Source organism: Anabas testudineus, chromosome 7 (genome assembly GCF_900324465.2).
Source record: "Anabas testudineus chromosome 7, fAnaTes1.2, whole genome shotgun sequence".
In the NCBI taxonomy this organism is placed as follows: Eukaryota; Metazoa; Chordata; class Actinopteri; order Anabantiformes; family Anabantidae; genus Anabas; species Anabas testudineus.
In genome coordinates, this window is record NC_046616.1 from 16,805,630 (window position 1) to 16,817,671 (window position 12,042).

The 12,042-nt window shown below is 36.3% G+C and overlaps 2 protein-coding genes across 2 annotated transcripts; both read right to left on the bottom strand.

Moving 5' to 3' along the window:
* Positions 1–1,010: 1,010 nt before the first annotated feature.
* On the bottom strand, positions 1,011–3,831 carry LOC113166852 (cytosolic sulfotransferase 1-like). Its single transcript, XM_026367029.1, has 8 exons — positions 3,761–3,831; positions 3,183–3,321; positions 2,953–3,081; positions 2,645–2,745; positions 2,189–2,315; positions 1,978–2,075; positions 1,720–1,894; positions 1,011–1,639 (listed from the first exon to the last, which is right to left on the bottom strand). Exons 1-8 carry the CDS (start codon positions 3,779–3,781, stop codon positions 1,527–1,529), a joined length of 903 nt encoding a protein of 300 aa, XP_026222814.1. The 5' UTR covers positions 3,782–3,831; the 3' UTR covers positions 1,011–1,526.
* Positions 3,832–6,595: 2,764 nt separating this feature from the next.
* On the bottom strand, positions 6,596–11,632 carry LOC113166851 (cytosolic sulfotransferase 1-like). The gene is made up of 8 exons (XM_026367028.1): positions 11,294–11,632; positions 10,091–10,229; positions 9,861–9,989; positions 8,316–8,416; positions 7,744–7,870; positions 7,573–7,670; positions 7,303–7,477; positions 6,596–7,178 (listed from the first exon to the last, which is right to left on the bottom strand). Exons 1-8 carry the CDS (start codon positions 11,312–11,314, stop codon positions 7,066–7,068), a joined length of 903 nt encoding a protein of 300 aa, XP_026222813.1. The 5' UTR covers positions 11,315–11,632; the 3' UTR covers positions 6,596–7,065.
* Positions 11,633–12,042: the final 410 nt, after the last annotated feature.

The following is a 12,042-nucleotide window of genomic DNA, read 5'->3' on the forward strand; positions in this document are numbered from 1 at the left end:
AGAGCCAGTTTAATGCACTCTGAGTTTGATCACTCTGGGTTCAGCCATTTAGCGAAGATTGCAAACAGACTTCATCAATGGAGCACCGATACAATGATTCAATCCGGTGTAATTTGAAATTTCTTAATGTTTGATATTAAACATTAAGAAATTGAGCACATTTAAACTGAAACATTAAAAAAAAGCTGTGATGGATAGAGTTATTTAAATATAGTATTTTATAGACCTATTTCAAATGTTGCTGAGCAGCTTTGAATTGCTTTTAATGTGCTGTAAATTTAAATAGAGTTACTAAAATCTTGCTAAAACTAGTTAAGATGTCTTATATTCAACAACTCATTTGAATGATAAGAAGAAGAATTTGACTTTATTGATTAAATTATTAATTGTTGTTGAAATATAACATAGATTAAAATAGGCATTAAAGTAAATAGAGAGTTGACATTAACTAAATAGCTTGAAGCAGTGTCACATGAGAAAGCAAAAGACAGTGCAGTTTTTAAAACTTAAAGTTCAACAGTGCTACTAAAGTATGAAGCAACTGGGATTTTTATCTTCTCTTCCCATTATACGTGTCCATTAGTTAATGCACTCCATATTAATAAGGAAATAATAGGTCCTATTGCTTCTGAAGATTGTTTGTAAAAGATTTAGTAGGATTATCATTTCTGTTAGCAACTCAGATTATAAGTAATGTAAAACTTTTAAATAAAATGATTAAAACAAATTATTTAACTGTTCAGATGTGTTTAACTCAACAGAAAAGACATGGCTTCAGTAGTCATTTTTACAGTACACCACTGCTCTTAGACAAAAACTGAAGATTAGAAACCTGCCCGTCCACATCAACTGATATACTGGCTGCTACTGGTGTCTGTGCTGTATTTCTGATACTCTAACCATAAAAATAACTTTCCATCCTCTCTCTTTTTGCTGTATGACATGGCTGCATGGTTCAGTCTCAGAACAGCAAAGCGCTTGATCAAACAGAAGGCTTGTTATCTATCAGATATGACTCATTTTGTGAAATTTAATGAGCTCAGTTTATCTAGAGCAGTTGAAGAGCAGGCTTTGGAAAAAAAAATCCAACCAAAGCTGCAAGATCTGTACAAAAAGAAATTAGACAGACTTGTCTGACCTCAAGACTAATTGACTGCAACCAGTTTTGCTAAGTTGTCCTCTTCCTGTTTACATACCTTATTTTGTCCACATTCACTTTTAGACTCACTGCCCTCATACATGCACCAGTCTTTGTTTCCATTTATACACCCTCCTCCTCACCTTCACCAAGCAGGAAAAGGTGGAGCTGTTTTAACCACTTTATGCACTGACAGGTAAATAAAAGAAGGAAAATATGCTGGACGTATTAAAGTCTATGTTTACGTAAGAATTATTTGATTAATTTCATAATTTCACAATTTCACATTTGATCAAGTACACATGATTTTCTTTTACTAATGCCACATATTGTCTACATTTAGTGAAGGACCCATCATCACATATTAGGATTATTTGTCCACTCCTATTCAAATCTCAGTGCGAAACTGTAGTGTGGGGTCCCTCATTTTCTTCCTGTAGTCTTCATCAAACTGTTCACTCTGAGCCATAGTGAAATGGTTTTTCCAGTCACCAACCTTCCCTGCAGAAAATCAGTCAGGTGTGTTAGATTATTGTACAAAGTCTTTTTCTTTTGCTGTAACATATTATTGCTTACTGTACCTTTTCTCATGAAGGGGGAAACTTTGAAATCCATCACTCCAATCGTTGAATAGTTGGCCATGTCGTTCTTTTTCATATTGTCAAATTGCACTTCACCTGTTATTTGTTTCTTCTCCTCTGCTGAAGGAGACAAACCAAGAAAGCTGCAGAGTTTGTCTATTTCCCGTCCAGTATCCTGCAACGACAAGATAGAAATCATCAATGAATTGTTACCAGCTAAAGAAAGTAGAAAAGGAAGAGAACCACTACAACAACTACCTCGACTAGATCTTCGAAGAACATGTAATGGAGTTTTGAATACGTCTGCTTCTTCTTCCACCATCCGCTCACATGGTCATACCAGGGTCCAAACACCACTGAACACACAGATTAATACATGATAATGTTCAGTATGTTCAGTAATGTGGATGGAATCTGGGCATCTTTGTTCCAATAAAAAACATCTCCATTACTATTATTTCATACGTACGCTTTCCGTCCATGAATTTCTGGAAGTAGTTGCTCCAGTCTCCGGGATCTGGCTCAACCCCATTCATGCGATCAAAGTGAAAATAAGACACCATGTTGTCTTTGGCATTGCGTGCCACATAGACCATCTACACAAGAAAAAAAAGACAAACTCTTTAATTATCAGGGGACCATGATCTTATTGTATCTGGGATAATTTACCTCAGATTCTGCTCCTTCATCATACTTACACTTTACTGTATGTGTAAACACAAACGAATTCTCCTGTTCCTTGATTGCTTTCTTGGTAGCCATGCTCAATCCTCATTTATATGCGACCACATAAGCACATACAGAGTGGTTACTGCTGTATGTAAACACTATACAGTAATCCCATTGTTTGCATCAGGATCATCCACATCCACTCTTCTTGTAATCAGACACTAAGATACTGCAAATAACACGCAGAATACTCTACCCGGCAGTTTTGTTCCCAAAAGGACTTTGGCACAAACTGGACTGGAAAATGAGTCTTAATCAGTCGAGGAGAGGTAGAGAGCCCCTCCGCCAGATCTGTTCCTATATAAAGAAAGAAAAACAAAACTGTGATCAAATAACAGCTAAATTATAGTAGCTAAATGTTACAGTGATAAATGTAGTGTCATGTTAGAAATGCTGCTCAAATAAAAGCTAAAGGAGCATTTCAGGTACAGTAAGTTTTGGTGTTTGTATTCCTATAATGCATGTTCTTGAAATGTAGTGAGTGTGTGTGACTGTCTGTTCAACCTGAAAACAAAGGTGGGGCAAAGAGCTCCAAGAAAGGCACTCTTTCATAGATAGGGATGGATGTCTGACGCTCTGGCATTGTCTGACCAAAATACAGCAGGTCAAGGATGTAGGAGACCCATGTGGTTCCTGAAAATAAAGGTGGGGAAGGAGGGATTAGATGATTCCAGCTCCTACACATACAGAGTTGTAAAACATTTATGGTGACTGTTTGGTGTTTGTTGTCTGACCTGCTTTAGGATATGTTGCAATAAGTATATCATCTGGCCTGGCCTGAAAGTTTTGAACAGTCTCCCAGTTGTCTGTGAAATAGTGAGTCATTGAGACTCCATGGAAATCAATCAACTCTGGTCGAGAAGGAGGCTGTAACTAAAAAAAAAAAAGGTGTGAATAGCGAAATAATAAAAAAAATATATGAATAAAAACACAGATAAATAAAGATGTTATCGATGTCACTTCCACAACACATTCCCTAAAAAATCATGCATGTATTCTCACACACGCTGACTTTGGACCTTTAAGACAGAAAGCAAACACCAAGTCTCTCCCTGATGTGGGGAGAGAGAAACATGGTTTTATGGCTATGTGTGTAGTCATATGTTTAGAAATCCAACGTGTATCCAATGCGTAACCTAAATAACACAAGGGTTAAAATGTATAAAATGTGTGTAAAGACCTAGTTCAACATTACATTCTTAACAGAAAAATTACTAAAAGAAAGTAAAGTAGCTTTTAAGAAAGTAGTAATAAGTAGAAAACGTGATTAATCAGTAATAAGTAAGAAAGTACAATGAATTTATGGACATACCTTGTCTGGATCAACTGACATGTTGCTCACTTCTGGTTTCTCACTATTATTTCCCTTTTCCCAATGTGTTTTTTCCACGGCTAGCAAAGAAATTTTCTTTCCCCTCCCTTCTTGTTATATAACAATGCCCTGATGGCTCACGTCCAAATGTCCAACCCCTCCCTGTATGTTTAGATTTGTATTACCCTTTATCCCAGTTTTCTCTCAAAACACACAGAACACATATGATGCACATACTGTACCTGCACACCTTCACTTTGTCACTTTGTTCATACCATTTGTTTTAAAATTTGCAGCACAAAGAAAAAACTGTTTTCAGATTATTTCAAAAGCTTTCAGCTTCAGCAAATTGCATCCACATACCATGCCTGCTTCATGGGAACTGTCTTCACAGTGTGCAGTTCAACTCGAAGTAAAATAAAGAACAGCAAGTCTGTGGTGTGGAATTCATCTATTTATGTAAACAGGGTCTGATGTACAAATAAAAGAGTCTTTGTCCTGCATCAAAAATATAATGAGTGCACGGGAGGATAACAATAAAACACTAAAACACTTGCCCAGGCCACTAAACGGATGTTAGTGACTATTCCAGTTAGTGTGAGTAACAGGGTTTATTGTGTGGCATGTCATTGTGCTGCACATTATACACTACACTCACTAGACCACCGGCCTAATTGGTTGTTTTATCTGATTGCTGCTCTATTGGTCTTACAAATATTCCCATTTACATATCATTCTCTAACCTTAGCACTGTCTTAATCTTGCCCAAGCAAAGAGCAGATAATCAGCTTCTTGATCAGTTGACTCAGCAGATTATATCTGGCGAGGCTGAGGTACAGTGAAATTAAATGGTTTCTCAGCTCACTGATCTCTGTCTTCTAGGTTTGTGAATGTTTGTTAATCTAATAACTAATAACCAGATAAATGTAGGTGAATGCTAACTAAAATAATAAACAGGTCTGAATAGATTACTGATAGTAACATTAAGTAATGGAGTTTTGCATTTTAATTCTGAACATCACCTTTCCAAAAGCAGAAACAACAGACCAGTGCTGAGTTTGCCCAGTCTGGTGTTCACATTTTATTTTAGCACCATCAATCTGCAAGTGTCCTTGAAAAGATCAGGACTATCCTTGGGCAGAAAAATGTGCTAACAGGCCTTTGGCTCAAGTCTTTGTGGTGTGTTCAAGTGTCACTTTGCTCCATGTCCTATTTGTCAACCTGATGTGTTTCTACCCTTTGGAAAAAGCCAGTCAGACAGAGGCTGAAGTTCAGCCACTTTTACGTGGGTGTTAACAGTGACTATATTAAAAAGCAAATACCTTACAAAATCTCAAGACCTACATAAAAACACAAAACTTATACTACAGGCAAAACAGCAGTATGTTTTTAAAAGCACTGCCAACAGTTTTGTGTCATAAGATGACATTCATGAAAACCCTTGGATGAATAGTTCTTTGACACTAAAACCTCATAAATATGAAAACTGCAAGAGGATAAAATGTATAGAAAGACAATAGCAATGCTTCAGTCTGTTTGGCTTGAGTAGATTGAACATTGTTTTTGAGTTTTGTTCACTTAAACTTAAGATGTTAAGTTAACTGGACTTGCTTTCCTTGTCCATTTCTCAGTTTAAGAAGTCAGTTCACTTTTTTTTTTTTTTTTGATAAAGAACTTCCAGCTTCAGCTTTAAATTATTGTTGGAAGTAATTAAGGCACATGTTCATATACTTTTGCCACACACAAATATTGAAGACTGTATCATATTCCACAATATATAAATAAATTAGTGTTTTTTTTATTGTTTTGTTTTTTATGCCTCTGCTACTACTAAACTACTACATTTGTTTTTGGAGGCACACAACTGCTTGTGATAATTCTAGTATAAGACTGTTTTATTATCTAACAAAAAAGCGTAGTGTATTTGGAGTGAGCTGCCAGTCTCTTGTTGCTTCTACCTTTGATCACAAGGAAGCAGTATTTAGTAAGATTTTCTTTTTTTTTTTCTGCCGATGTGCAATACCACTTATTTCCTTTCCAATACTATGTAAGAATGTGGTATCACGAATATAAAAATGACAAGGAAAAAGAGATGGAGAGACTGATAGCCTAAAGTTTAAAGAGTCTTGCATTCATGATGAGAATTTGATTTTTTAAGGTGAGTGTTGGAACTGATTGACAATTGTCTTATGAGTTTTGGCACAAAGTGGTGAGTTGAGACCCTTCTCTTGTAGAGACCCAGCCTGAGCTAAATGCTCCTTTCCCGACACCCTCACCTGCAATTAACCTGCTTATTTTGGAATCACCCAGAGTGGTGTTGATTAAGTTTTTGTAAACCCGTCGTATTGCCTGTGTTCCACCTTTCATTGTGTTACTTTTTGTGACTGTGCGTGGTTGGGATTACCATGTTAGTTACCATGAAAGTAGCACTGTCTACACCCGACAACAGGTAGTCTGCTATTAGCTATTACCCCGGCAAAACACTGCACCAAGCAGAGAGACCTGAAATCCAAATTAAGGAAGTAGAGCTGGAGTAAAGACAAATGGACACAATCGCGCTCCAGTAAAATGGAGTTATTGGGGTCAATCATGTAGGCAAGTATTAAAACCGAAAATGAATAAAAAGGAAATACAGCAAATCCTAGATCTTGAATGAACAATTACTTTATTAAATTACCTGACAATTACTTTTCTTTATAAATTAATCTATTAATCATTTGGTTAATACATAGATAAGATAAGATAAGATAAGATAAGATAAGATAAGATAAGATGCTTTATTAATACCCCAAAGGTGAAATTCCCGTCACAGCAGCCCAGTCAAACTGACATTAAAAGTTAAAAGCAGCTGAACTAATCTAGAATAAGTCTAAAATATAGTACAACAATTCAGAGTAGATCAATAGTGAAATAATACGATACAATTAGACAGGTGAGACACAGCAGATAAGTCTGTAAGAAGCAACAAAAGGAACAAATTGACAGGTGCCCTTAAGTGAAAAAAATTAGCAGATCAGTATGAGTTTATCTACATTACTTAAGTTTGCTGGAAGCAATAGAGACTAAGAAGTCAGATGGCAGCAGGTCCTTCTTTGTCTGTTCATCAGCACTACATTTCTACAGAAATGTCCAGTCTGGTCCGCAAGTGCCGATGACTTCCCGGCAGCACTTCCCTCCTGCTCCAAAGCTCACAACACGAGTTGGCCGAAGACGACAAAAACTCAACAAAACTAACAACGAGACGAGTTACTGTAACTGTCTCCTACCCAACAGGCGTCATTGTAGAACATTTAAACACCTCTTTTTCAAATCTCAGTGCGAAACTGTAGTGTGGGGTCCCTCATTTTCTTCCTGTAGTCTTCATCAAACTGTTCACTCTGGGCCACAGTGAAATGTTTTTTCCAGTCACCAACCTTCCCTGCAGAAAATCAGTCAGGTGTGTTAGATTTTTACAGAAATATATATTATTAATTATATTAAAAATATATCATTATATAATATTGAATCTTATGTAATGTATTACTATATAATACTGAACCTACCCTTTCTCATGAAAGGGGAAATTTTGAAGTCCATAACTGGGAGCGTAGAATAGTTGGCCATGCCGTTCTTTTTCATATTGTCAAACTGCACTTCACCTGTTATTTGTTTCTTCTCCTCTGCTGAAGGAGACAAACCAAGAAAGCTGCAGAGTTTGTCTATTTCCCGTCCAGTATCCTGCAACAACAAGTTAGAAATCATCAGTTAATTATTACCAGCTAGAGAAGAGCTTTGCAAAAGTAGAAAAGGAAGAGAACCACTACAACAACTACCTCGACTAGATCTTCGAAGAACATGTAATGGAGTTTTGAATAAGTCTGCTTCTTCTTCCACCATCCGTTCACATGGTCATACCAGGGTCCAAACACCACTGAAGACATGACAGTATCTCAGTGTTGTGGAGAAAATCTGAAAACAACTCATTACTGTTGTTTCATACGTACTCTTTCCCTCCATGTATCTCTGGAGGAAGTTGCTCCAGTCTCCAGGATCTGGCTGAATCTTGGTCATGCGATCAAAGTGGAAGAAAGACACCACGTTGTCTTTTGCATTGCGGGCCACGTAGACCATCTACACAAGAAACAAAAAGAGAAACACTTCAATTATCAGGGGACCAACATCCCACTATATCTGGGAAAATCTCCCTCAGATCTGCTCATCATCATACCTGCACATTAGAAAGTAACTACGGTTAACTCTGTCTCAGATCCCCCCCTTTGGGTGTTACAACTGTCGCTGAGAGGGCCATAATTAGTAATTTCTTGACCATCTCTCCCTCCTTTGCAGCAATATTGTTGATGTCAAGTCTCTAGAGCCTCTGTCTCTTCACCCATGGTTTGCATAAAAAACAGAGAGTTTCTTGTGCAAATTGACTGGAAGGACTGCAGCTTTAAAAATGACAACATATAGTGTATTTGTTGACTTTGTAATTCAGTCACTGCTTTAATTAAACACAGAATTGTCCACTCTCTTTTTCTTGTGATTAGACACTGAAAATACAAGCAGGCTACTTTACCCGACAGTTTTGTTCCCAAAAGGACTTTGGCACAAACTGGACTGGAAAATGAGTCTTAATCAGTCGAGGAGAGGTAGAGAGCCCCTCCGCCAGATCTGTTCCTATATAAAAAGAGGATAACCAAAATGTAATCAAATAGGAATCATAAATATATGATAATAATGATAATATAACACCAATTAAAGCCATATTAACCTTTCTTATAAAAAATTATAAATTGACTCTGGTGACAGCTGAAAGACACCTCTGTGGCAAGAAGATGTGAACCTTTTGGAATTTCTTGGTTTTCTGCATTAATCTATCATAAAATCGGATCTAATCTGTATCTAAGTCAAGAGTATTATTTTTCTTTTCTTATTCTTATTCTTATTCTTTCATGTCTTTATTGAGAACAACCTTAAAAACTCATAGTCTTAGTGAAAAGTATGTAAACCCTTGGAATAAAAACCTCAAAGAAGGTCAAGTCAAGTGTTAGCATACCTGGAGTCTTGTTAAGAAATTAGTTTGTAGGTGTGGCCTAGAGCTACTTTGACTGACAAAACCAATTAAACCTTTTAAATTTGATCAGCACAAGAAGAATACGCTTATGTAATCCATGCCTCCCCAAAAGGAGCTTTCAGAGGATATGCGATCAAGAATTTATGATTTACATAAGGTTGGAAAGGGTTACAAAGTGATGTCAAAGACTTGAGAAATTCACCAGTCTACAGCTAGACAAACAATCTACAAATGGAGACACTTTGGGACTGTGGCTACTCTACCAAGAAGTGAGCGGTCAGTCAAAATGACCCCTAGAGCACAATGAACACTCATTAATGAGGTGAAGAAACAACCCCGAGTGAAAGCCAAAGATTTGAAAGTATAATTGTGACTGGCTAACATCTGTGTTAATGTGTCTATAATAAGTAAAACATTAAACAATTGCTGTTTACTAGAAAGAACATCGCTGCACAAAGAGCACATTGACACTCCACAGCAATATTGGCAAAATGTTTTGTTGACTGATGAAACTATATTGAACTATTTGGAAAGAACACCTAGCACTACATTTGGCATAAAATGGGCACAGCATATTGTCATGAAAACATCATCCTAATTGTAAAGTATGGCGGAGGAAACATCATGTGTTGGGCCTGCTTTACTGCAACAGGGCCTGGCCGGCTTGCAGTGATTGAAAGAAAGATTAATTCCCAAGTCTATCAAAACAACCTATCACTTCCAAGGGTGCACATACTTTTTCCATTAGCACTGTGAGGTTTTTTATGGTTGGTATCAATAAAGACGTGAAAGATCAGAGTTTTTTTGTGTTATTATTTTTTAGGCACATTATTTTTGTTAATACTCAGATCACATTGTATGATAAATTGATGCAGAAAACCATTAAATTTCAGTTCACATACTTTTTCTTGCCACTGTATATACCGCTGCATACAAGTGGGTGTTTGTAACCAAGTGTATTGAAGTTTAACTGTAAGTTAAATTTGTTTTTTGTACTGTATGTTCGTTACGTATGTTCAAGTAGTATAGTGAATATGTGTATTCAACCTGAAAGCATATGTGGGACAAAGATTTCCAAGAAAGGCACTCTTTCATAGATAGGGATGGATGTCTGACGCTCTGGCATTGTCTGACCAAAATACAGCAGGTCAAGGATGTAGGAGACCCATGTGGTTCCTAAAAAGAGGGAAATAAGTTGATCCCACCTCCTCACCTTGATAAACACATATGTTTGACAGCTGTAGAAACAAGGTGACTGAGCATGTTTTTGTACTGACCTGCTTTAGGGTATGTGGCAATAAGTATATCATCTGGCCTGGCCTGAAAGTTTTGAACAGTCTCCCAGTTGTTTGTGAAATAGCGAGTCATTGAGACTCCATGGAAATCAATCAGATCTGGTCGAGAATCTGAATTAATCTAAGAAATCATTAGAGAAATTAAAATTAAAAAAAAGAACACTTGAACTGAAAAAATGTTCATATTTAAAATATAAAATAAGGATATTTTGACTTTTAGTAAGATGTTAAATGATTCAAGGAAAACATGTGAAACATATTTGGCAAAACAGTTGTTCACATATTACCAAAAGGCAGACTGGAGTGCACTGGGGTCATTATAGCTACACAATTGTTGGCTAATACTAATACTAATATTGAAGGATTTCTGTAAAAGATCATCATTTAATTATCAGTCTAAAAAATAAAGAAATACCGTTAGCCATACAAACAATAGAACTTTTGTCAGATGCATCTGGTTTAAAACTGAACTTGGATAAATGTGAACTTGTGAGTGTACACGATTGTCCTCCATCATCCCTCTATAAAGTATCCATCAAGAAAGAATTTGGAAAACTAAATGTGTTGAAAGACGTGAAAAATAATGTTCAGAAGACTGTGGTCTAATGCAAAGAAATATTAAGCATTTGGTTACAAATCTCACATTGTTGGAAAGAACAATGCTCACGAAAATGGAACTTATATCCAGACTTATCTGTCCTGTATATTCATTAGCCCATAAATTATTAAAGATGCCAATTCAATTTCTATTTTATTCAGATAAACATTGTATAATACATATCTACATATTAAATATATAGATATGTTAGACAAAAAGAGCAATAATATATTTTTAAGGGAATTCCTGTATCTTCCTTGTTCGACAAGAAATTCACTTTCAATTTGAACTACGTTTCCAAAGCAGATATATGATGTTTTAGAACAAAATATTCCCAAAAATATAAAGAATTACATTTTAAATGTTAAATGAGTTATATCTATTAAATTAATATATAACAAAGACATTTAAAATGGTGGTTGACAATTGTTAAATACGCTATATAAATTTTAGAAAGAACAGAGCAGATTTACTTTCTTTCCATTTAGTTGAGCATGGCATAATCTTAGGTAAGAAAAACCTAAAAAGATAATAATATCTTTTTTAATGTCAAAATACTACATACATAGATTATTTTACAGACTTACCTTCTCTGGATCCACTGACATAGCTGCTGTTATTTGTTCCTTTTCTTTTGACGTTTGTCCGCAACAGGCAAACTCTTTCCAGCTCTTCTCTGGCAGTAGCTCAGGTGGTGGAGCAGTCGTCTACTGAATCCCAGGGTGAGTGGTTCAATTCCTTTATTCTTCTGGCTACTTGCCGAGTAGTCAGAGTTGATTTTGTTGCGTAACATCACCTCTATGGCTCAGGTTCAAATAGGGAGAAAGTCCTGACTCCAGCGCCTTCTCAGTCCTTCACCTTTTATTCCACCTGTTATCTCAAACAAACACCCATGACTGAACCACACCAATCTACTGTCATTATTCTTCAATCCAGATGAGATTATTTATACCTGAGATGAGTCAGAGGCGCTTTTAGAAGATCCAGAGCCAAATGGATTTTAGAGGGCAACAGAATTATGTCTTAGAAAAAAGAAGACAGGAAAGAAATGCTGTTAATATGCTTTAATTGATAATTATGATTGTACCAACCCTAAATAAATAACCTTAAGAAGTCCACAGATATCATACAAATGTATATCCCTCCTCTTACACTAGAGAAGAGTCTGCTGCCGTCTTTGAGAATATAAAACCTCATGTTCCAGTAATTGGCACAGACTTTATGGAGATGTGTGATTGAACTGAGTACTGCAATCAAACACATTTCTTTAAAGAAAGTTCCAGGACAGGAAGATTTATCTACAATATAAAACTACTCAACACTACTCTCCTAACTG